Below are 25,165 nucleotides of genomic sequence, written 5' to 3' on the forward strand. Positions count from 1 at the left end.
ATGGCTAATAATATTGCTGTTCTTATTTACACTCTTTTATCCTCATTACAGTGCTTTTATTGCTAGGACCCACTGAATAGAATTATTCTTTTTAAAAAAGGATGCCACTAGAGAATTGTTGGTTGTACTCATATTAAAGTCAGAATAAACACTCATGTCTGCAAAAAAGTGTTACATGTGTCTCTCTGTACCACAAAGATTAGGAATTTTCCCATATTGCTAATAAAAATAATGGAATATTTGGATTATATCTGCCAAAAAGTATTTATTTACAAAAAAGGTATCAAATAGCTTTCCAATGCTGAATAGAACAGTACCTCATGAAGGTGTTCTGTTGTTTCACTGAATTTGTTTGCCTTGTATAGGAGTAGAAAATGCTGGATTAGGTAGTCTCAGAAAACAAAGGTTTATGGGCTTGCTTTTTTCTAAGTATGTAAAGTAACTACACAGAATAACTGACCCAATTCAACCTCAAGATCCAGTTCAACTCCATGCTTCTTAGATGTCTCTGAAAATATCTTCTACAGTTAAGTCCTAAAGACTTTTAAGAGTTTCTTTTGGGGGGGGACAGGGGGGTCTGGTCGTGGGGCCTGAACTCTGGGCCTGGGCGCTGTCCCTCAGCTCTTCAGCTCAAGGCTAGCGCTCTACCACTTGAACCACAGCGCCACTTCCGGCTTTTTTCTTTTTGCTTATGTGGTGCTGAGGAATTGAACCCAGGGCCTCATGCATGCAAGGCAAGCAGTCTACCACTGAGCCACCTTCCCAGATAAGACATAAAAAGGACAAGCAGTAGGCCTTGAGAAATACTGTTTATTTTAAATTATATATTTATTGTAATGGAAAATGGACACATCCAAAGCTGATTTTTTTTTCTCATTTGAACAATTAGAATATTTTGAGAGGTGTTCTTAGTGGTGACTTTCCGGATGGAAAAAAGCCTCCATATTATTATCTAACACATACTTCAGACTCTAGCTAAACAGTGGGGAATTGCCTAGATTATTTTAGCTTTGTTTGTCATCAAAATAAGCTTTAGAGTGTTTAAGTAAAACTGAAGTAAGCCAAACAACAAAATAAGCTTATGCAACTAACAAAAAAATATCTCCAATATCCAAGCCAGGCCCTGGTGGTTAATACCTCTAATCTTACCTACTCAAGAGTCTGAGATCTGAGGATTACCATTTAAAGCCAGTCAGGGCCTGAAAGTCTCCAGGCTCTAATCTCCAATAAACTACTCAGAAGCCAGAAGTAGAGGCATGGCTCTAGTAGTAGAGCGCTAGCCTTGGACAAAAAGAAGCTCAGAGACAATACCCAGATCCTGAGTTCAAGCTCCAGGACTGGAAAAAAAATCTCCAATATCTAAAGAAACTTTTTGTGTTTGGTCATATTTTTGTAAAACTATTTTTAAGCCCTTGAGAAGGGTAAGTAAAAAGAACAAGGCTTCTCTATAAGATTTCTTCTCTAACTTACTGGGATGCTGTGAATAATTGTCTTCCCTAAACTCATGCTGAAATTCTAATCCTGAGGGTGATTAGTTCATGAAAGTAGAACCCTCCTGACTGAGATTAGTGTCCAAACAAAAGAGAACCTAGATCTGGCTAGCCATCACTTTCCACCATATGAGGATGCAATGAGAAGCATTATTACATGAGCCCAAGCAGCCGGCCTTCGCCAGTCACTGACAGCACCTTATCTGAAACTCGGCTTTCTAGCCTCTAAAACTGAGAAACACATTTCTGCTGTTTACAAGTCAGCCAATTCATGGTGTTTCATTACAGAACCCATATGGAAGACATATAGCCCTTTCCTTATACAAGAGAGGACCTCTGTTCCTCATATTGGCATTAAGGTAACTTCCTTTACCCTAGCAGGCCACTTTTTTCTCACCCTGTCATTTCACTTCCATGCTGAGATATCAGATTCTGCAGATTTTGCTTAAGTATGCAATATGCCACTTATAGATACCTGGACCATACATAACCTGTACATTAGTGGGAAGAACACATTAACAAGGTAGGTAAGAGATGGCCATCACTTTGTCATCATTTATTTCCTTGATAGTTGTCCATAACATTACTAGATCTAGTGAAGATGCATTTTCCACAGGCCATTTCCAAGAATCTGCAATTAACATTCTAGACAACTGAATCAATAATCCTACCTTACACGGTGACAATTAAAAAGCAACAGTACCCATTCCCACCAATGGCATATATGGCCAATCATTCACATCACTCATTCTCAATTTTGCTCACACATGGATTAAGAATTCATCTTGACTCTCTCCCCATACCTAATACAAACCAATTAGGTTGATGTAAAAAGTTAAGTGTTGTGCGTAAGCCATGTCTTTTATTTTTGTAACGTTTTTTTAATGCAATACACATAATAGATGCTATAGAATTTGATGCTAACATTATGGGTTGTGATCATGGAAATGAAGACACACTGATGGACTGGAAGCTCTTAGAAGGCAAATGTGCCATGAAGGATGATAAATGAAAATATGGGGTGAGGAGAGGAAGCAAGGGGTATGTATGCTCCAGGTTTCAAAATTTACTAGAAGAGTCTAGAAATCATCCAATCTTTCATTTGTTGAGTTTGAGATGCCTGAGACACATCCCAAGAAAAGAACATATCCCAAACCTGAACGCATGGGAGAAGATCAGGAGTACTTAGGTGTTCTTGTCCCTACATCTGTTAGCTCTGCTTCTTCCTCTGCACAAGTCTTTCAAAAGCACAATGAATACTTTAGATTGTCACAATTATTTATTTATTTCTTAAGTTAGTTAATTTTTGGTTGTTCATAGGGCTTGAACTCTGGGCCTGGGCACTGTCGCTGAGCTCTTCAGCTCAAGGCGAGCACTCTACCACTGGAGCCACAGTGCTACTTCCAGTTTTCTAGTGGTTGACTGGAGCTAAGAGTCTCATGGACTTTCCTTGCCTGGGCTGGCTTGGAACCATGATCCTCAGATCTCAGCCTCTTGAGTAACTAGGATTACAGGCATGAGCCACCAGTGCCCAGCAGATTATCACATTAAAAAAAATCATGCATCATGGATGTAAAAATTCATGGAGGTAAAAAACAGTCCTTAAAGTATCAACCATAGTTAAGTTTTCAGAAAACAGAGATGAATACTATATAGTTTCATTTGTTAAATTTTCTTGGAGGGAGAAGGAGATGATTCTAAAAGGCAGACAGCTAAGCAAATGTTCCTGCTATATACTGTTGTTTATTTGTCTAATAACAACCTTCTTTAAATAGTTCCTCAATCCTCTATTCTAATCGGACTTAAGTGCCTAGGTAACTTCTGACTACTTTCAAAAAGTAACAATAGAAGTATTTTTTTTGGGGGGGTCCAGTTGTGGGGCCTGAACTCTGGGCTTGGACGCTGTCCCTCAGCTCTTCAGCTCAAGGCTAGCACTCTACCACCAGAGCCACTCCCGGCTTTTTTTTTCCTGCTTATGTGGTGCTGAGGAATCGAACCCAGGGCCTCATGCATGCAAGGCAAGCGCTCTACCACTGAGCCACCTTTCCAGCCCCACAATATAAGTATTAATACTACTTTGGCTCTGCTTCATTTTAAAATTTTAATCATAATGAAATGTCAACATAAAAATGCTCATTTTGATATTGTTGCTTCTACAATAGCATATCTTCAAAGATGAGAAAACTCAAAGCATTCAGTACTTAAAAATGAAATATTTCCTTAAACTCCTGGCTAAAACATATTATTTCACATTATTTCATTTTCTTTCTTTTCTTGCAGTCCTATGGTTTGAACTCAGGGCTGTGTACCATGCAGGTGGAATTCAGTAATAAATTCTTTCTGTATTGATTCAAATACTTTCTATGGTTTTTTATGTTAACGTATACCTTCTGATCAACTGTGATGGCAAAAAGCATGGAGGAAAGAGTTCATATGACATTACCACCATGCTGTTCTTTGGACAACATACTCTTAGGGTTAGGATCATGACAACTATCTTTAAGAGTTCAGAGTATATTAACACTCAACCTACACATTAGTTCAAAACTGCACAATGTTCTCTTTTCTTCTTCCCAAGGACAAGAAAAGAGTGAAATCACTTCAGGAATTTTATCATAAAAAATTATTCAATTTTCTAAAACATAAAAGGGAAAGAAATATAATTCAAATCAAAGATTACTTTCCTTTTTCACTAATCTTGAAGAAAGCCTATACAGCTTTGATATTTTTCATTCCTGGTTTAATGATAAATTTTATATCATATAATGAAAACTTAATAGTTCAAGCATCCACGGTGTTTTGGCTTTTAATTGAAATTATTTTGTGGTCTTTTAGGAAATCCATTCCATTATGAGGATATTCTCTATGATACAGCAATTGTACATGATAAGAATTACTGTATGAACCTATATAATACAGTAAATAGAAAACAGCTGTATTTAGAGCTTTCATATCTCACCTTAATGCTATGCATCCCGAGACAAGCCCAAAGTGGGGAGATCACAAGTTCCACTGACTGCAACCAGGGCTCAGAGTGTCATTACCCCTGGAAGGATAACAGCTTTTACCCAGCTGCCCAGTCAGAGCTGACATTCTCATTTTCCTATACAGTCCTTCCTTGACATGATACTTTATTCTTTTCTAAATGTCTTCTATAGATTAGAAAAAAAATGAAACTGATGCTAGTTGTAGCTCTGTTAAAGCTAGGAAAACAAAAGTATTGAGTTTAAAAGTACACGTTTGGGGGCTGAGAAGGTGGCTCAGTGGTAGAGCACTTGCCTTGCATGCTTGAGGCCCTGGGTTCGATTCCTCAGCACCACATAAGCAGGGGAAAAAAAGCTGGAAGTGGCTCTGTGGCTCAAGTGGTAGAGCGCTAGCCTTGAGCTGAAGAGCTGAGGGACAGCGCCCAGGCCCAGAGTTCAGACCCACAACCGGACACCAAGAAAAAAAAAAAAAAAGTACATGTTAGGCAAAGTTCAACATAGTTAAGGACAAAGACCCAGAAAGAAAAATGAAGGCAGTTTTGACAAAGGGACTAGTCAGAGACCCTTGCAAAATGGTCCTTTTTCTTTCCTTCCTTTTTCCTATTTGTCTTTCCTCTTAATCTGGGCAATTTTTATTTTTCTGCTTATAAGGAAGAAAAAAAGAAAACCCAGGAGTCTTGTCATGTTGGCTCTTACAAACATGTACACAGCTTAACAATATCTGGATCATGGTGAGATAGAATAGGTTTAAAATGGACTGATATTTGATGAAACAGGTGAACCATACTCTGTCAGAAAACAAGTATCAAAAATATATAAACTGAACCTTAAAGCTTGGGTTTACTGTTATTCATTGTTACATTTGGATCTTTGTAATATGAAAGTTCAGTGAATCAAGAACCATTTAATAGCAAAGGGCTCCCTGAATCTGAACTACCACTGCTCAGCTAAAGAATTCCTATTGTCTTCGTGAGTTACAGGCTCAGTCCTTCCATCAACAAGTGCAAAAATCACAATTTATACTTCTTAAATGGTAATATACAGTCTCAGATTATTCATGGGAATAATAACTCTTGGTTATCATAACCCTCCAGATGTCTGGGCATGTCATGCAAAAGGAAAAGAACTATCATTTTAAACTCCAAAAACTAAAGTTATTTCAGTAAAACAGAGCTAAAATAAATCTGAATTATTTTAAAAGATTTTTTGAGAGAGCAACTAACTACAATAGAATTTCCCCTCTTTTTAGTTCCAAGAGCTTAAATGAAACATTCATGCATTAAATTCAAAGTCTGACTGTCAAATCACTTCACTTTAATAAAAATTTGAATTACCTGCCTTAGGGCATTATTAAATATCAAATAAAAAGCACACATCCATAAGTCTGATTTCCCAATATAATTTTTATGTAGAACTATAACTAGATTTGTATTACATATTTCAAGATAAAAGGATAAAAATATATTCATAAAAGGATGAAATCAGAATTGGAGTTGCCTTAAAAAGAATTCTTGTTCCATTCTCAGCAATTTGTGGAGAAGTAATTTTCTAAGTATATGTAATCTCAGCCACTAATATCCGAATATAAACCCTCTTTCTTTTACATATAACTAAATTGTAATTAATTAAAAACCTTTGAAAGAGTAAATACTGTTCTTTGATGATATAATGAAGTAAATATCTGAGAAAATCGCAGAGGTGCTAATCTCTCATTCACTTGCTCACACACACACACACACACACACACACACACACAGAATTATAACAGTGATGGGTATTTTAGAATTAGAGGCAACTCTGATCTAGGACTAGATATGAAAATAACACTCCTAGTAACAATCTCATTTCATTTCAAGTGTCATTTACAGTTAATACCAGTCAAAGAGAAAATACTATCCCCTGACTGGAGAAACTGGCCAGTTCAAGTTCATTACCTCCTGATATTACACTGCTACTCTCTTACGGGGCCTGTTCTGTAGGCTCCTCTTCCTTCTTCCCTCTTCTCCCATTCCCACCTGCTCTTATCCTCCTGAATACTGCTCCATTCCTCATTATAAAACAATAACAAGGGGCTGGGAAGGTGGCTCAGTGGTAGAGCGCTTGCCTTGCATGCATGAGGCCCTGGGTTTGATTCCCCAGCACCACATAAGCAAAAAGAAAAAAAGCCGGACGTGGCGCTGTGGCTCAAGTGGTAGAGCACTAGCCTTGAGCTGAAGAGCTGAGGGACAGCACCCAGGCCCAGAGTTTAGGCCCCACGACTGGACCAAAAACAAAAACAAAACAAAACAAAAAACAATAACAAATCCTGGACACACTCAGTCTATAAACCACCAGTTCCTTCTTCCTTCCCGCTACAGGAGAGTGAACATAATTAACAAGGCTTCTGAAGTCTGAGCTTCACTTGCTTCTCACCTTCAACTATTATTTTTTCTTCCTCCTTTTCCTTTCTCCTTCCTCTCCTCCTCCTGCCTCCCCCCCTCCACTCCTCTCTTCTCTCTTCTTTTTCCTTATCCCCCACCTCTTGTTTTGTTATTACTGAGGGTTTGAATTCAGGGTCCCACTTTCACTAGGCCGGTGTTCTACCACTTGGGCCATGCCTTCAACTCTACTTTTTTGTTTCTTACTTTGGAGATGGAGTCTAGTAATCTTTTCTGCCTGGCCTGACTTCAAACTGCAATTTTCCAGATCTTACCTTTCTGAGTAGCGAGGATTGCAGGTGTAAGTTACTAACACCCCGCAACTTCAATTTTTATACTCCAGACTCACCAAAGCTGTCTCTCAGTGTAACAAAACTGTTGCTTCCTCCACTGCTACAGGGCCTTTACAAAGTTATTCTCTACCTGAAATCCCCACCTCCATACTGGTTTGTTCTTCCCCTTCATGGAAATTGTTGCCATGTATAGTGATGTTTCAAATGCTATTTTGTTACTGGCAGTGTCCCTACATCAGTCCCCAGGGTACAGTGACCATATATGTCCTGTTCACCTCTGTGTACTGGAGGTAGTACACTTTGGTGTACCCAAAACAAGTCCTGTTATAGGTTTTCAGTGACAACTTTTAATTGAATGGCATTTTACTTCTTTAACTCAACCCTTATAATGCTTAGTCTAAACCATTATTGCCTTTTATAAATGTCTTCACATTCCTACCAGAGGTAAATTTTATTGACCTCATCATTTCCAAAATTAGAAGAGGAGGGGATGAGCTACAGTAGTTAAATAAGAAATGGGAATATAGGGCAGAAAGGAACTTGGCTGCTGATATACAACATGGAGACCTTCTGAGGACCTTCTCATTTGCCCAAAGACATGCAATATGTTTTGATGGATTCATGGTGAAATAAATATATTTCAACCCATGAAAAGCTTAAAGTATGAGAGAAAAAAATAAGAATGCATAAACAGCTAAAATGAAGAAAAAATACAAAGTGAGATGTAACTGAAGAGAGAAGCAGAGGATCCACATGAGAGCAATATTTCTCCATTTCCTCCATAGTCCATCAAACAGTCACAACTCCATCTTGGTTCCCCAGGAACCATCCCAACAATGCATTCCCTTACGCCAAGAGGTACCTTACTGTGATGCACCTTGACCTAAGCATACTTAGGCTACTTACAAGATAAGTAGCTATCTAGTACATGGTCATCTTTACATATTCATTATTTCCCTATCTGTGTTTTTTGTTCTTCAAAGATAAGAAATACATACAAAAATTCAATATATTAAAGTGTATACTTGTGTTCCAATGCATAAAGCAAAGTATCCCATTCAGACAGTTAGTAAGTGCTTCTTGATCTATGAAATAAAAAGCATCCCCAGGGATTGGGAGCACAAGAGACAGTAATAGATGGGGATGAATATGATCAAAGCACACAGTATGTATGTTTGAAAATATCACATAAGCCCCATTATTCTATGCAATTATGCACCATTTTTTAAAAAGCCTAGTTTGCATAGGACAAGTATTGTCAGATCCACCTGACAGTAACCAATAGACATGATGATCAGATGTACATTAGGTAAGAGGTCCAACATGGTGGCACAGGTGCTCTTCTAGCTCCTTCCTTTGTGTTGCTTGGCCACTGGAAGGTGTCTGCTGAATCTTCAGAAAATAACACAGCTAATTACTTAAGGAGTTCCTTACAGAATGATGGTTCTTTGCCACATGTGCTTTTCCAACAAAACCCATAATTAAAGGTGCTTTGGTAGAGAAAGATGAGAATCAGAATTTTTTGTCCATTATTATGTGTAAATGTCATGAATGGATCTTGAGAATGTATCATAGACTTTATCAAAATGAAGACTACTTGTTTTGATGCTAAATTATCAGGTTGACCATAAAGTGGCTTTGGAATACTAAATTCAGATATCCGAGCTCCTAATTTTCCTTAATTAATCTGCACATACCCTGAGGGAGATGGCTACTGAAATGCAGCTCTGATGACTCTGTCACTAAGTGGCTGAGTAGGTCGAAAGTTGTCTCCCAAAATTCCATCACAACCTTCCACAAGTTCTGCCCCCTTAACATGCGTCCTCAGCCTGCGAAATTCTTCTATCTGAAATTAAAAGCACAACAAAATAGATAACTCATTTATAAGACATTAACAAGATTCAAGTTTCATAAGTGACTCAAATGCATGAATTATAATACAGAAGAGAAAATTAAAATTAAACTTCAGAGAAAAACAGACAATTCTTCCTGACTTAAGTGAGATATCTTACAAGGCTATCTTAAGAGAAGACAATACAATTAGAAAGGTTGAGGTATGGCTCAAGTGGTAGAACAGCTGCCTAGCAAATGCAAGGCCCTGAGTTCAAACATTAGTACCATCAAAACAATTAGGGATCAAAGTAGATAACTCCAGTAGCCATAGACACTTGCTGGATTTCTGTAACATGAAAATGATACACACCTCTGACAAAAGCTTTGTGCCTGTCTATACCTCTAAAAGAAAGGATGAAGAACAAATTACTTCTTACATGCTTCCCAAATGCATATTCTGGTGTTATCGTATATTAGTTCTGATTACAGGTTAGATTTGACAGGTAAATTCAACAGGAGATTTTATCTGGCAGCTGGTCTACACTATTACATGTGAAAAGCGTCCCAAACTCATGAGGTCCCTTCCCATCAGCTGCAAGACAGTTTCTCTCATTTGCCCAATCTAAGCCTTCTAAGAAGACTCAGAGCCTGGCAGGCATGACCCTCTGAGAAGTATTTAAGCAAAAACAAAGATGTGATAAACACTTTCCAACCTCATTTCTGGTTATTAGTTGCTTTATGCATCATCTGTTATTTCATTAAAGTGCTGTATAGTCACAAAACAGCCAGTCTTCACTTTTTGCAGAGAGAGGAAAGTGAGGCTAGAGGTTAAGATAATCTCAAAATAGTCAGTGCCAGAAATCTAACAATACTATGTTTATTTCTAAATAGGTAGTACCTGTTTAGAAAGTCGAATCAAACCAATGTATACAATATCTTGCAAATATCCCAGAGTATTGAGCAATGTGATTTATAGAGCATAAATGCACCAAACACTATTCAAGAAGGGAAAAAATATATAAGGGCTATAAATGTGGCTCCATTGTAAAATATTTGTCTAGCATGTGCAAGGCTCAGGGTTTGATCTCCAGCAACATTCATACATATACACATGTACATCTACAAAGGCCTAAATAAAACTGAAAAGAAGAAATGAAACAGATCAACTGTATCCAAACTCAAAAGGGTCTATGAAATCCCTAACTGATAAGCAAAATGTCACATGTACATTTTGTTAAGGCAAAGATCCCTGACTCCTAAACTGTTGAATCCCTCAAGATTCTAACTCAAGCCTCTCCCATAAATGCTAGGGCACAAAGTTGGGGGAAATCAAATTGTCTGTTAAGTTAAAAGCCTGGTTACAAAGATTTTAACGCTTTATTAAGGTTTCTGGTGTTTTATTTTCCATGCTTCCAAATACTAATTGATTTCCTCAAGTGAATCTTTAAGGATTCACAAGAGTAATATAAGAAGAACAGTCATGAAAATCACTCAGGCTAGTTCCAAAGATACAGTAAGTAGTTAGTGTTAGCTCTCTTATGTAAACCTTTAGCATGTTGAGATAAATATTTGACTACAATTGATAGCAAACCAATTCACTGAGAAAATTCAGTCTTCCGTCTTACCATTCTCTGCATGCATAGCTATCCATGTAGAAATGACAGAATTCATAAACCATGGATGGGATAGGTGGTGAACAAAGTGGACCAGAAAATTAACTGCTCAGATACATCTTAAAAACCAGTCCATTTTTTATTGACTTTGAAGTTGATCTTAATTTTATATTCACATATCCTGAACTGAAGAAACATTCTTCAAGCCCTGAGGCCTCAGCCTTAAGTTCATTCTATGAAAAACAACTTCTTTGCAAGAAATGAGTCATATCAACAGCCAGCCTCAAATCACTGCTATCTTACAGAAAACTATTTCACAGAAATATTTCCCTCTGATCACAGTAGTACTTTGAAGATTTCAAACATCCAAGGAGATTGGGGGAGGGGGCAGAGCATCTTTCTAAAATGCCAATTTTTCTGATATAACCACCCCTCACAGAAGCCTTTAGTCACTTCAAATGGTTTCAAGTGCATACTGAATCAGCCCATGGTGAAATAGAAACTGATTCATAAAAAGAATGTTTCAGGATAAAAGCCTTCAACAAACTCAAATGCCAAAGAATTACAGAGACCGTCATTATTACATGTGTCTGAATGTGCAATTGCATAGATTTTTAAGACTACTGTGGTTAAATATAGCATTTCCTTTTAACCAATTTAAGACAAATATTTATCTGCATCTACATAGATTAAAAAGTCACAGGAGACAAAGAGGCGGGGGAGAAAGAAAAAGAGGAGCAGAGACAAAGACATAGAAGACTAGAGATTCACTGGTAACAATTACTAGCTGATCTGAGCATCAAATTAATTTTTCTTCTTCTTGAAATTAAAATGCAATTCCCATTCATGCCTCCTCTTTAAGCAGGTGTGGTCATGCAACCCGTTCTAGTCAGTAGATAGGACAGATAAGTACAGCCTGTCATTTCTATTCTTGAGAAAACTCTCTTGATGTCTATATTCATCTTTCTGCTGGCCACATGCTCCTCCAAGGGCCACCTGGGAAAAAATGCGTGAAAGGTAGAAGACTGTACAGAGACAAACCATCACTATGAATCAGAAACAGATGCTGGATTTTATGCCAGTATTAAGTAAGTTATCTACTATAAAGCACCAACATTTTGAGGTTTCCCTGTTACAACAGCTGGCATCTTTGATATTAAATCTCAAATCTATTCATCTTTAGTCCAAGGCTCTAGTCTTGAAATTTCTAACTTCTTCACTATCTTTCACCAGACTAACTTTTAATAATTTTCAGGAATTATTTTCTAAGCTTTGCAGCCTCAGTTAAACTCCTTCCTTATGTGTTTTCAGTTTGTTGGGGTTTTTTTCCTTTTTCTTCGTGTGTGTGTGTGTGTGTGTGTGTGTGTGTGTCTATGTTTTACTGGTTCTGTGTCTTGAACTCAGGACCTGGCCGCCATCCTGCTGCCTTTTTCATAGCACCACTTCTGACTTTTTTGGAGTAGTTTATTGGAGATAAGAGTCTCATGGACTTCCTGCCTGGGCTGGCTTTGAACCATGATCTTCAGATCTCAGCCTCCTGAGTAGCTAGGATTACAGGCATGAGCTAATAGTGCCCAGTGCCTTTCTTGTATGTTTCTGACACAGATTTTTAGCAAAATTATAATTGTTAATGTAGTTATGCTAGTCTTCAACTCTATGGTTAAGTTTCTGCAAGTAAAGATTGCTTATCTCTGTGTCCTGTGTCTAGTTGGCACTCAGGAATAGTTTCGTAGAAAAATAAATAGATGAAGAAATTAGGAAATGCCACATAGAAAATATCAAGGCCCAAAGGAAATGTACTTTAAAAAACCTAAAATAATAACAGTATGTATGGGGAAGGGGAAAGCAATAGAGGAAGGCATTCTGATTAAAATATAATTATGCATGTGCAAGATAAGAACATGAAACCTATTGTTACAATTAGTACATGTCAAAGAAAAAAATGAATGATGGGAAAGTAAAACAAGTTCTCTTGGAGGCCAGTTTGTGCCAGCCAGAGGCCAGAGAGAAAATAAAGGGAATAAATGAGAATGAATATGACTGATGTATTTTGCATGTATATATGAAAAATACAGCGTTGAAACTGTTCTACAAGGGGAATAGGAGGATGAAGGAGGGTAATGGAGGGTGAAAGAGATCAGGTTTCATTGCATGCTTGTGTGGAAGTAAAACCTCCTTGTGTAGCAATTACATACTAGCAAAAAGAGATTTTGAAAAGCATTGAAAGAAAAAATGAAAGGCAGAGAGAGGAGAGGTTGAATAGGGAACTGTTAAAATTATTCCCTAAAAAGGCAGAAATGAGGAGAAGATGTTAAAGAGAGCTTTCTTAAATATTAAAAAAGGGAGGATTTTAAAGATTTAAGGCCAAACAAAAGAAGACTTGAATGAGAAGTTAGTAAACGTAAGCTTCTTAATTTTCAGAAATGATGGAAGATCTTTTCTTTAAGAAAAAAAAAGCAACCTTTAAGACTTTATTAAAGAAAACCTCAGAAACTTTGTTCTGAGTATTAAAGTCTTTGAGGTTGATCATGAAAGGGAAATACAGCCTTCTAGAAGTATCCCTTAGGCAGATCTCTGCTGGACAGGAAATATTTAAAGCACCTTTTTTATAATAATACAACGATCATTGTTCATTCATTTGTTCCTGTGTGTATGGATCCCAAAAACTTACAAATACTAGGCAAATGCTCTACCACTGAGTTAAACACTCAGATCCTTCCAAATTGTTGTTTATACCTTATAATGAGGTTACCACATGTTCCTTTTTTAAAAATTTATTGTAAAGTTGATGTACAGAGGGTTAAAGTCAGGTAATGAGTTCATTTCCTTTTGAACAGTGTCACCCTTTCGCTCCTTTCCAGTTTTTCCCTACCACGCCGACTCCAGTGGAGTCTGCTTAGCATGGGAAACCATCTATCAGACCAAGATAGGGGCTTCAGAGACCTATCTCTGAGTCTTGGGACTTCACTGAAGTCTACCTCAGAGAATGGGGCTTTACAGAAACCTATCTCCAAGTTTTGGGACTTCACCGAAGTCTACCTCGGAGAATAGGGCTTCTAAGAGGCCTACTCCTGGAAAAAGGCTGGCAAGCCCCTGGGAAAGATGTGTTTCTGTCTTTCTTCTCCTCATAAGAGTGCCTATTAATCTTTTACTGTTTCTGCTGCTCATTGTGCTTACTCATTGTCAACGTTCCCTTATTCAAAGCTCTTTCTTAAGAGTGCTGACGACTCCAATATCTGGTGAGTGTCTCAAAAATATGACTAACTCACCAGAGTTAAGTGCTATCCTGCAACCCCTCTTATGAAGGCTAGTAGACAAGTTATAAGTAAATATAAAAGTATTGGGGGTTTCACAAAGTCACTCCAGCAGAAGGAATTGTAAGAGATTTACAAGAAGCTTTGGCCGCGGCTAGAACAGAAAGAATGTATGGCAATTGCGGAGATAACTACTTAGGAGAAAGAACTTCCTGGTACTCTCATTTACTAAGAGACTTGCTAGATCTAGGCCTCCGTGACCTTACTATTAAAGAAGGAACAGGAAAAATCTTATGGGATAATTAAGGCCTCTATAGAAATAAGGTAATGGTGAGATGGTGACAAACGTCGAAACCCATTATATTTCTTAGAGATAAGCCGGAAACAAGTGCCTTTCAGGCGACCAGCTGGTGACAACCAAGAATGAAGCCCTGCAGCAAGATTGTGTAAACTTTTGCCCTTTCAGGGGACCAGCTGGTGACCATCCAAGAATGAAGCCCTGTAGCAAGATTGTGTAGCCTTTTGCCCTTTTCTTATGAAGACTTCTGTTATAAAAGTTTGTTATCCTCTGCATTAAATCGCACTCAGCACTCAGCACTCAGCACTCAGCACTCAGCATCCACTCCTAATGTGTGTGAGTTGTCTGTTTGCCATCTCCCCATCCTATTCCAGGTTCCTCCCCTAGGTATCCTCCGTCGTCCGGACAGAACCCGGTCCGCGGCATTTCCCCTCCCAACTGACTCCCTCCACATACACACACAAGTTGTAAAGTTCATTTCCAACATAGTATCTAGTGAGTTTCACTGTTGAATTGGTTCACCCTTTGTCCCACTGGTTCTGTGCTTCCTCTTTCCCAAATCAAATAAACTTATATACAAGACAAAGGGTACAGAAATCAAAAAACAGTGTCAAAAGGGAATACACCAAAGGAAAAAAAACAAAAAACAAAAAAATGCAAACAGTACAATAAAAAAGCCTCTTGTTTCCATTTCTTGGAGTACATTTTGATAAGCATCATTTTATACGGTCATATGCATGTAACTATTGAGCTCTTGTGATCCTCTCCTAAAAATATCCTCCTTTGTTCTCACTGTGTGAATGTTTAGACTGCTGTTTAATTAATCATGACAAGTATAATTATTTGCCTTACTATCTATTGGGTTTCTTGTAGCTATCACACGTTCTGTCAGCTGACTCCCCAAGTACCCCAATCATTTTTTTTTTAATGTTAGGCTGGTCGGGAACTCCTGACCTTTCACCTTACCTAATAGCTAAGATTACTGGTATGTTCCACCCCAGTTAGCTTACATTAGTATTTAAAGCACCAATAGCACCAGCAGAACTTAAGACTACAGGATAGTGACCAAAAGTAAAGCCAATGAACATTTTAAAAGTTTTCACTCCAGCTCCACTGTCTCTCCACACACAGAAATCTCTGTGCATGCCAAGGAAGCTCTAGCAAATAGCCTGCATGGGACCCATAGAGATAATGAGCACCCACACCTTATTTTCAGGCCTTTTTCTTCCATTTGGGAAAACCACCTAGAGGAATGATTGAACTAATCAAAAGTTTGGATCTTTCTATTACTTCTATTTATTCTAACATAAAATCCAGGTCATAAATGAGTACTGGGTTTTGTTCATCCTTGACCTTTCCTTGGCTTTCACTAGCTCAAGACATTTAACTTTCATCTGAAAAGGTGCAACTGGTCTAAAGGGAGCTCAAACATGAAACAGACATTTTCTTTTTACAGAAGTAATGTTTAACCTTTAACTCAAAATTTCACTCTCAAAGATTTAAAAGAGCATACTCACCTGTAGCTGGGATATGGTTAAAGGGTATCGGAATAATATCCAGGTAACACCTTCGCTGCAAGGTGGGATCGTAAGAGAGCCTTCATAGACCCAGTAATCCCGCAGCAGAGGGTCTAGGCACAGACATGGACATGTCATGAAAATGCAGGTAATTAATCTTGAAGATACCAACAACTTCCCAAGCTATAAGCTGACCCAATAATACTTCATAGAGAGATATCATTTTTAAGGTAGAAGTTCACAAATGTATTTTTAAATTAATCACTGTTGGAGTAAATAATGGAAGACAACATGATAAATAATCCATTTATTTACAGTGATTTATATCAATGGATTACTATACGTATCTGTCAAATTTTATTTAGAAAATCTATTAATGTTTTAGGTTTTTTTAATACTGGATGATCTACCTCACTGATTCATGCCTTATATTTATTAAACATTGTGCCAACTGCTGTTCTGAGTATTATACATCAATTCACTTAACCTTCATAAAAAAAACAAAGAGATTGATGCTCTTATTAGCCCCACTGTTCAGATGGGAAAAGTAAATCACAAGTTAGTAAGTTTCCCAAGGTCACACAGCTTGGTAACTGGCAGACGCAGGACTGAAATCTTTTAGGGTGGCTTCAAAGCTATATTTTTAACCATGAGTTTCTAGCCCACTTTCCACTGCTTCTTCAACAGTAAAATATTAAAGTCATAATATAATAGGAAAAGCAAATCACTCTTATCAAATCATCTAGTTATACATCACAAGATTTCAGGGCTGAACATGAGTATTTGCTTAACACATAACAAATTGGTTTGTTGTAGAGCAATTAAATATAGAAAGCAAAGGATATATACAGTGAATTGACCTATTTCATGTTGTTTGAAACACTACAAAACAACACATTTTAGGCAGAAAAAGTCAAGATAAAAATTCTATATAAAGCCTCCTAGAACTCCAAGTTATAGTCTAAGTATCTTATGCACAATTATTATAGGAACAAAATTACAATTAGAATAATATGTAAATAACAGTATTACTAAATTATGTAGTCTTGTAAAATTATATACAAAATTTATTTCACTCTAACATGGATGAATAAGAAGTTCACTGATTGATATTATACTGAAACTTTTCACAGAGGTAGCAATGTTAATCCCAAGAAATTTTTCATGGATTAATGGAGCCAGTGACAAAGAGTTTCTTTATTATTCCAAAAATTTTAGACCTATATTTATGGTCATCTGAAACTGGTATCTTCTACAGAGAAGATAAATTGTAAAGAAACTTTATTCACTAATAGCACACAGTTGCATATGTTCTACAGGAAGCAGTGTCACAGATAAAATTCAGTATTCACAGATAAAATTCATTTTATGCCATAAATGACATGCTTACCTGGTAATAAAGTGTTAGGATTAAAGCAAGGTATTGTTTTGGACTTTCCCTGAAAAATTAAAAACAAATATTTACTCCATGTTAAGGTAAAATCCCTAATTTTTGAATAAAATTTATTAGGACTGAATCCATTTTCTCCATGATCTCATCAGGTTGCCTAGATTGGAGGTGTGTCGCTCTCTTCTCATTGCAGCAACATTGATGAGTTCCAAAAGAGCCACTCCTACTTGAGTCTGTGGTTATTTACTACTGCATAATTCTTGACATGGAATTTACCATTAATGTCCAGTTGTCATGTATAAACTACTTTTTTCTGCTTCTAACACATTCATACCCAACATAGGCTGACTATATCTTGGAGTAAAACACTTGAACTGGCTTGAGATATTCTTTGAAATTATTTTTTCTTGTGTAGAGCTCAGCTCCTAAGTGGCACTGCAATCTGGCTGGACAAAAATCTGTGCCATTTGGGTTTGGAGATTCAGTGCTAGGATCTATTTAGGGAGCTTTCTCATTCAGAAAAGGAGATCTGAAATTCATCAATTTTTTTTTCCAAAGAGGGACTTAAATTTCAAAGGAACGATCAGTGCCACATTCAATAATTTACACTTAGGGGTTTTATTTTAAATTGTATCATTTAAATGGTCTTTGAAGTCAGGCAAGCAGTGGGCTCAAGTCTACAAACCTAGCTACTAGGGAGGCAGAGATCAGGGGATTGGGGTAAATACCAGGCCAGACAGTAAACTTGGTAGAACTCCATCTCACTCAATGGCTGGGCATAATGACACAAATAGGAAGACCACAGTCCATGACAGTTCAGTTATCACTTGAGACTCTACCTCAAAAACAACCAATGCAAAAAGGGGCTAGAGGTGTGGCTCAAGTGGCAGAGTGCCTAACAAGCATAAGGTTAAGGTTTTTTTTCAAGAAGGTTCTTGTGGCACATAGACCTATTAAAACAGGTTGAACTTCTGCTATAAGATTACTCTGTGAACACAAATAAAACAGGGAAAGTTATCACAAGTTCCTTCCTTTCTTTCTGGAACTATTTTATACAGGATAAACTCTAGTCCACCTCCCTGACCCCATCTCTGATGTTGATTAATTTCTTATCAGCTAAAAATTGAGGGAGATTTTCTAGCTCATTTCTGCGGAACAAATATGGGCTGGAAATACATGTTCTCCTCCTTTATACCTTGCTTCTCTTGTCTAGGCTGGACTTCCAGGGGCTAGAGACTAAGTTCCTGAGGGCAGTTAGATAGGCAGGCACACAGTCTTACATGACCAACCCCTTATCAAATTTGTAGCCATCTTGATTCAGGTGAGCTTCCCTGGTTGTTAGCACTTTACATGTGTAGTGACACATCATTACATCATTGCTGAGGTAATCAGTGGCATGCACACAAGATCTTATATGGAAGAGACACCAGAAGCTTGTTCTGGTGCCTTTTCCCTTTGCTGATTTTTTAAATCTATTACTTTACACTGGACTTAATCATAACTATTAAATATAATACCTTTTCTGGTTCTTTAGGGTAGGACCATGAATGAAGCTAATCTTGATATGGGAGAGCTCTGTGTGAAGGCACTGGGATCTCTTACATTTCCGTATTCCTGTTCCCTTTTAAATAATGATTTACCTTATATTGAATATCCTGGAGTATTTCAGTCACGGCTTTCAGGCCAACATGTTCCTTCCCTATCTGAAACATATAAAGTATAAACCACAAACACAACAGTTTTAACATTCAGCTTTTAATTAAAGTAACTATCAGAAGCTAGGGTCAAATCCTCCTACTTAGGGAATTAAAATGACCTTTCTATTTATAGCCAGGCCACTATCTACTAAATGTAACTAAATTTGTAGCAGCTCGTAGAATAAAGAATTGGCTATGATATCCAAGAATCCATTTTAAATTCATCTTCCTACCTATAGGTATCAGTCAGAGTGTCACATATATCAATTCATAAAAGGCTGCTATATAAAACTGTCAGGAAGAGTTCTGAATTAATACGACTCAGTACATGCCCAAAACCCTTGCCTTTTTACCTTTGGCATTTATAGATTACTGATATAAATATTTTATCAAAGTTGAAAATTTTTATTAACTCATAAAAGTGGGTATATGGTTTCTTCTGTTAAAGTTATCAAAATGAGAACTCATTTCTCAATTATCACTGGTTATAAATCATCATCAGTAGTCAAAATTCTACAGCTACCTCTTTATTCTTGAATAAGGATATTTTTCATAGCCCTTTTTTTATGTTTCACATATTTTAACCTACAAAAATGCTCCCAAAATATTGAGACTTGAAAAATATAAGCTGAGTCCTAACTTTTTAACAGCTGGTGAGGTCCGTGACAAGGAAGAAGGTAACAGCAGAGGTCACTTAATCCCTCACAGAAACAATCTCTTATACTTAGCTTTTGCTCCTCCACCCACATTTTTGCAGGACAGCCTGCAAGAACAAAGCATAGCTGTCAACCTGCAAACAGTCTCTGTTTCTCTCAACATCAACAAACTGTGAGATACACAGAATAAAGAAAAGAGACAAACAACACTTAATATAAGGCAGACCAATCAGTTCATTGTAACAAAGGTATATGCTACTTTCTAAGCAAAATTTTGAACTTTCTAAAGTTTATTTTAAAAGAACACCTAATGCAAATGTATGCATAAGGAAGAAATCACAATCTCAAGAAGAAGCTTTATCCTCAGGAGAAAGGAACCATCCTTGTCTTAATGGTTTAACCAGGAGACAAAACTTGGACACCTGTGCCTCTAGCTGTGGTCTACCTCCACCTCATATATCTCCTGATGGATTTTAAACCCTAACAAGAGTCCACATCTGCACATTGTTAGGCCATATAATGCACTGGTCTAGGAGTGAGCAGCTTTTCTTAACTGCCTGGGTTCTAATCTTGGTACCTCCACTTTTTAGTTGTGTGACTTTGGGCAGGTTTACTTCAACCTCTATATTCTTCCTCAGCAACACAGTGGAGAAGATAATAGTCACATGGTTGAAGGTTAAAATTAAATTAAATTATTTAGAACACAGACAAGTATGGGGGCAAGAACCCAATTTTTTTCTACCAAGAATCATATGGATATTGATAACATCATTCTTAGGCCATATAAAATTATCAATGCAGGGTGATGGTTTCAGAAAGCCAATAAGAAGCATACGTGTCTGTCCCACTGTGTACCTGGAAATTCCCCACCCCCGTCTGTCACATCATAATTCAATTCATGTTATCCTTGCATTTGTAACCTGAATTCAGCATCAAATACAGATTCTTACATACAGAGCACTTAATCATTGTAATTTGTTCCTTCTCTCCATAAAGATTTTTATCTATAAAAACTTTACCCACAAAAACTACAACAAATTGCATCAATTACTTTGTGAGTTTCCTTCTTTTACCAAAAAGTTTATATGAAGAGATTATGACCACCAAAAACCAAGTGTAGCCAACCATCTTCACACTACAATCCTACAGCCATTCATCATCAATGTTGCCAAGGAGACTGGGACCATGAGACCAATTACTCTCTTTCCTCTCACTCTTCCATCCTTTACCACCACAAAGAACTCCTGGCATTTCTCTTCTACTAGAGTCTAACCTTGTTCCACCTGTTTTCACTTCTAACTCTGTCTCATCTTTTGTCCATTGTACTCCTTGTATACAGGATGGCTCTGTTCTTGACATGGCCTCCCACTATCTCCTGTCTAGGTCTCTCCAGACTGTAACTCTCTTAGGCCTTCCTGTGGACACTGGGCAGTCTCCCAGGGAGAAGGAAGAAAGCTGTCAGTCTTCCAATATCACCTCTAATTTAGTATCTCTCACTCAAAAGCACAGACAATTTTCCTTAGTTGATTGTCTACTTCTGAAGCCATCATGTCTTCACTGTCATTTATTGACCCACTGGGCACTCCTCCTAGGCACTCCTCCTCTGTCCTCCTGAGAGCCTTGTGAGAAACCTGACCCCTCCATCCTTCACCTTCAGCGCACCTACTGAGACCATACCCTGCATTCATTTTCATCTGAAGTCCAAACAACCATTCTCTCTGACCATTCTTACATCGCTCAGCTTTCTCCTCCTCCGTTCCTCTCTTTTCTTTTACTAATCATTAAGAACCAAGGCTTTCTTGCTTCTCTTGACTTCATTTCCTGCCCTCTCTCTGCTGGACTGAATGCCATCTCTTCCACCACCAGCAAGTCTCCATCCCTATATCTTCTCTGGCCATCTGTGATACAATAGATCAGCACAACAATTAGCTAGAATGCCTTGCTCTTCTTTGCCTGGACAGAAAACTGTCATATGCTAACTTGAACAATCATGAGGGCCAGACACAAGTGGCTGTTTACTCTCCCCCTTACTGTTTATTCTCCTCCCCTCTAAGCTATCCAAAGCCCAACCACACACCCTTGATCCCTCATTCCATAAATAATGTTGCTTTGTCTGTTTCAGATATACCAGAGGCTATAAGTCATGAACTACCCTAATTTTTTTGCCTCTCTTTGCCTCCAAATTGGCCCTTTTCCTCTTGGCCCTCTGTTTCAGAGAAAGGATGGTTTGCCACCAATCCAACTCATTCCATCTATGTGCATTCTCCAGCTCATGCACTCATTTCTCCTCTAAGACTTTTCTGTATATGCTTTCCTTTCTCTTTTTCAATATTTTTAAACTCAACGACTGTACTAACTCTTGTTGCTTAGAACAGAAATACAAGATCTTTAATTTCATAAATACCACTAGCAATTGCCTCTTTTGTACTTATCTCCAGTCAAGCTTCTTAGAAGGTAAGTCCATACTCATTGGCCACAATGTCCTCTCCACTGCTCTAAGCTGAGAGCCAGCCCCCAGGAGGGAAGGGGGATGTCCCTCTACCTCTGCCTCTGTTTCTGGGATGAGAGGTGAACCACTGCACCCAATTAAAATTATGTCTTTAATGAACAAGATTACCAAGTTATTAGTTAAATCATTTTGATTGATACTTTGTAACGTTGTGCTGCTATATATATATGTGTGTGTGTGTATATATACATGTGTGTATGTATATAAAGCATATATATGCAGTTATAAAATAGAGAGAATATGAAGCCCATAAAAAGTTACATAATAAATAGTGAGAAGAGAATTCATTTTAAAAATAATGATATGCTTTTAAATGCTATGACACTTGTTATACTTTCAACACTCTGGTCTTATCTCGTGTCATGTTTCCTATAAGAAACTTCAAATCATCTTCAAATGAAAATTATTAATAACAAAGAGCTAAAGTAATACACTACATGATTATATTATTGATTTTTCTTAGGTTTTGCAGTAAGCTTGGGTTTAAAGGTATTTCTGAAATTCTTCTTCATAAATGAAATGAACTCTACCTTCAGGAGATGCTTTCAAAATCATTTCTCCCAAGACTCTGGATGCTACACTGAGGAAAATAATAAGTAAACTATTTTCTAGCAAGGAATTTGGCTGAACTCTCATGAACTGAAAAGATGGAGTTTTATATTTTTACATGATCAGTGTTCTTTGTATATGTGTTTGAATTTTACCTCTGAGTAGTAAAGTTGAAAGAATAGAAAGTATTTTACATATGACTTGGAAATCAGCATCTTCTAATCAGTATAACTGTAACAATGGTTTACCTGAACGAACAGGGCAATGATGGCTATGCCATGCGGCTTCCCCACAGCCTCATCAATGCTGCCAAACAGAGTAGAGTTCCAGTGGATCAGGTGCAGCTGGTGGGTGACAAACACACATCATATCACTAGTGCCCTTCCTTGTATGCACAAATAAAGTGTATCTTCATCTTCACTGTATCTCTATGGTATCTGTGCAACAAGGAAACCACAGGTACACTGTTGCCTGAATAGGAGTTCTCTACAGGAATTCTTCCTTCTTACTTCTTCCTTGAATTCAGTTCAGGAGAAGCACATCAAGGGAAATTTCAAAGATTTCCTATTGATTCAATTATCTTTCCTAAATGCCATTCCCTCTGGATCTCAATGGAATGAAACTCCAGATCTGGGCACAAACACCATAATTCATTCAAAGAAGAGTATAAGGTAGAGCAAAGCATGGGGGGGGCGGCTAGTGAGCTAGCTCAGAAGCTCAGAAGCTGTTTGTGTAGTACATATGAGAAGCCCCAGGTTTCATCCCAGCATAATAGACAGACAGACAGACAGACAGACAGACAGACAGATGGACGAACAGACAGAGATAGATAGATAGATAGATAGATAGATAGATAGATAGATAGATAGATAGATAGATAGATAGATAGGTGGGGGGCAAAAGAAGAAATAAAGAAATTGGATTTCTATTTTCAATCCACCCAGAATTTCCACCAGAAACTATAGGAAGCCAGTCTCAAATACTGGCAAATTATTTCAACTTAGAATAACCAAAGAGAGCACACTATTTAAAGAAATGCTATTTTTAAGCCATGGTAAAATAACAAAGGCTGTTGTAAACCTAAATAGAACTAGATAGAGCTGATAGAAATTTTTTTCTGTGAAAAAATGCCAATGAGAGCAGAGAAGCCTATATATCTGTGGAGCTTCCAAGTGTCTCTAGAGCATTCCCTTGCTCCTACAACACTGAAAAACACCTGCAAGCGACCAGCTGAGCTCCCTCATTAAAAATCAAATTGCGACTGAGCTTCTTAGTATAGCAGCCACTAGGTAAAATCTTCTGCCAGAAATACTATCTTCATTATAGCTTTTAATCAACTGTGTCATTTACCACCTTAAGACATTTCCCCATTTGAAAATTAGCTTTCAATACAAAAACACACAACTAAAATTCACTATTTTAGCAACTATACTAAAATAGTTTTTAAGTCTCATGAAGATGGTCAGTTTTCTAATTTTTCCACTGCTGAATTTGTCCATGTGCAATATAAGACTATAAAACTGGCCACTAGAGGGAGGTAATAAAATCAGTAATAGAAACAAGTAACAGACTAATACAGTGAAGATGGGACTGTGAAAAACACAGGTGAAAGAAATCCTTAATCCTGTTTGTCACCCATTATCCACCAGTTTGTGAACTAGAAAAAAGTTACTCCCAACAGGTGGTAAACTACCACATGGGGTCCTTGGTTAACAAAAATGAAAGCAAGCAGAATTCAGGTGAAGATGAACAGGAGCCTGATTTTGTCACTTTCCTTTATCAAATAACCAGAGGAGTTGTTGCAAGAAGCTATGGACTCAATGTGGCTAAACTAGCAGATGATCCTGAAGAATTTTAAAGACAGAAGCCCACAAGTAAAAAAGAGCTGGAAGAATTAGTAAATATGAAAAGGAAAAGATTAAAGTATTTTGCAAAATTATGGATGGCACATAATGTAAAAGATCTACAAAAGTGAACAGACAGCTTTCAAATGGAAGAAATACAAACTTCTTTTCCTAAGGTGAAAACTACGTTTTTTAACCAATTTTCAAAAGAAGAATTAAAAATACCAACTGTACAAAATAACTCTCCACTAACAGCCCATCTTTGTGTGACATGTAAGCATAAAATTATGACCATGAGCCAGGTACCAGTGGTTTATGCCTGTAATCCTAGTTACTCAGGAGGCTGAGATCTGAGGATCGTGGTTTAAAGCCAGTGTGAGCAGGATAGGTCATGAGACTCTTATCTGCAATAAACCACTAGAAAACTGGAAGTGGTGCTGTGATTCAAGTGGTAGAGCAGTAGCCTTGAGCTGAAGAGCTGAGGGACAGTGCCCAGGCCCAGAGGTCAAGCCCCATGACTGACAAAAAGAAAATTATGACCATAGTATATTCCTTTTAGAAACAGATATTTTTTACTCTTGAAAAGTTTGATTCTTGTACTGCCATTTCAAACGATAAACATATAAATACTTTTGGATTTGAAGACTTCCATTACATAATTTAAAATTTTCCTGGATAGTAAGTCTCATATAAAATCTAAATCTTTTAAACAAAACCTAAAATGGTAGAATATAATAAATATATTTGGAGGATACTATACATTTTTAACAGATATTTATATTTGTTTCAGTCCAGACAATTGGCAACAGTATAAATCTGGT

At 37.4% G+C, this 25,165-nt stretch overlaps 1 protein-coding gene across 1 annotated transcript in view; it reads right to left on the bottom strand.

The window, feature by feature from the left end:
- LOC138815864 (carbonic anhydrase-related protein) overlaps positions 1-25,165 on the bottom strand; it is a 91,604-nt gene that overhangs the window by 10,242 nt on the left and 56,197 nt on the right. The window contains exons 4-8 of the mRNA XM_070005241.1: positions 22,749-22,844; positions 18,730-18,792; positions 17,090-17,138; positions 15,700-15,812; positions 8,882-9,030 (exon numbers count right to left, since the gene is read on the bottom strand). Of these exons, the coding sequence (XP_069861342.1) occupies positions 8,896-9,030; positions 15,700-15,812; positions 17,090-17,138; positions 18,730-18,792; positions 22,749-22,844 (456 nt within the window). The 3' untranslated portion in view covers positions 8,882-8,895. The remainder of the gene's footprint in view (positions 1-8,881; positions 9,031-15,699; positions 15,813-17,089; positions 17,139-18,729; positions 18,793-22,748; positions 22,845-25,165) is intronic.

This window comes from Dipodomys merriami, unplaced genomic scaffold (assembly GCF_024711535.1).
Source record: "Dipodomys merriami isolate MVZ:Mamm:240054 unplaced genomic scaffold, mDipMer1.0.p SCAF_676, whole genome shotgun sequence".
Classification (NCBI taxonomy): Eukaryota; Metazoa; Chordata; class Mammalia; order Rodentia; family Heteromyidae; genus Dipodomys; species Dipodomys merriami.